We start from the raw sequence: 615 nt of genomic DNA on the forward strand, positions 1-615 counted from the left end.
GCCCCACCTGGACGGGGACCCCAGCCCCCTTCCGCCCCCGCAGCCTGGCTGAGAACCAGATCAGCAGCAAAGGCGCCAAAGCCCTGGCCAGATCCCTGCTGGTCAACAGAAGCCTCGCCGCTCTGGAGTAAGTGGGCACAGAGCCCCGGGGCCACGCCAGGGTGGGGCGGGCTGGGGCAGCGCCGCAGGGGGCGCCCGCTCGGGGCGCAGCCCAAGCCCCTGGCGCCCCGACCCCCTTGGCCTCCGGGAAACGCCCTCCTCCCCCTCCAAGGCCCTCTGGCCTGCTCCCCCCAACGCGACACCCCACCCCAGTGCCGCCCCGGGGTCAGAGGGCCGCGTGTCTTGCAGCCTCCGCAGCAACAGCATCGGGCCGCCAGGCGCCAAGGCGCTGGCCGACGCCCTGAAGAACAACCGCACCCTGACGTCTCTGAGGTACGCCGAGCCCCGCGGCCCCGCCCGGCCTCCCCGCGCCGCCCGGCGTTTCCGGCTGCCCGGAAGCTGCTCCTTCTGGAAGGTTCCCGCGCCCCGTGGGCGAGCCCGCGCGAGCTGGACTCTCAGGGGCCGACTCCCCCAGGCCACCGTGTTGCAGCTGCGTAAATGACCTGACATTCACCC

General features: G+C 73.5%; 1 protein-coding gene across 1 annotated transcript in view; it reads left to right on the plus strand.

The window, feature by feature from the left end:
• NLRC3 (NLR family, CARD domain containing 3) overlaps positions 1 to 615 on the plus strand; it is an 11,282-nt gene that overhangs the window by 4,082 nt on the left and 6,585 nt on the right. Inside the window, exons 4-5 of the mRNA XM_012731677.1 lie at positions 44 to 127; positions 349 to 432. Of these exons, the coding sequence (XP_012587131.1) occupies positions 44 to 127; positions 349 to 432 (168 nt within the window). The remainder of the gene's footprint in view (positions 1 to 43; positions 128 to 348; positions 433 to 615) is intronic.

This window comes from Condylura cristata, unplaced genomic scaffold (genome assembly GCF_000260355.1).
Source record: "Condylura cristata isolate star-nosed mole 26May11 unplaced genomic scaffold, ConCri1.0 scaffold00032, whole genome shotgun sequence".
NCBI lineage: Eukaryota > Metazoa > Chordata > Mammalia > Eulipotyphla > Talpidae > Condylura > Condylura cristata.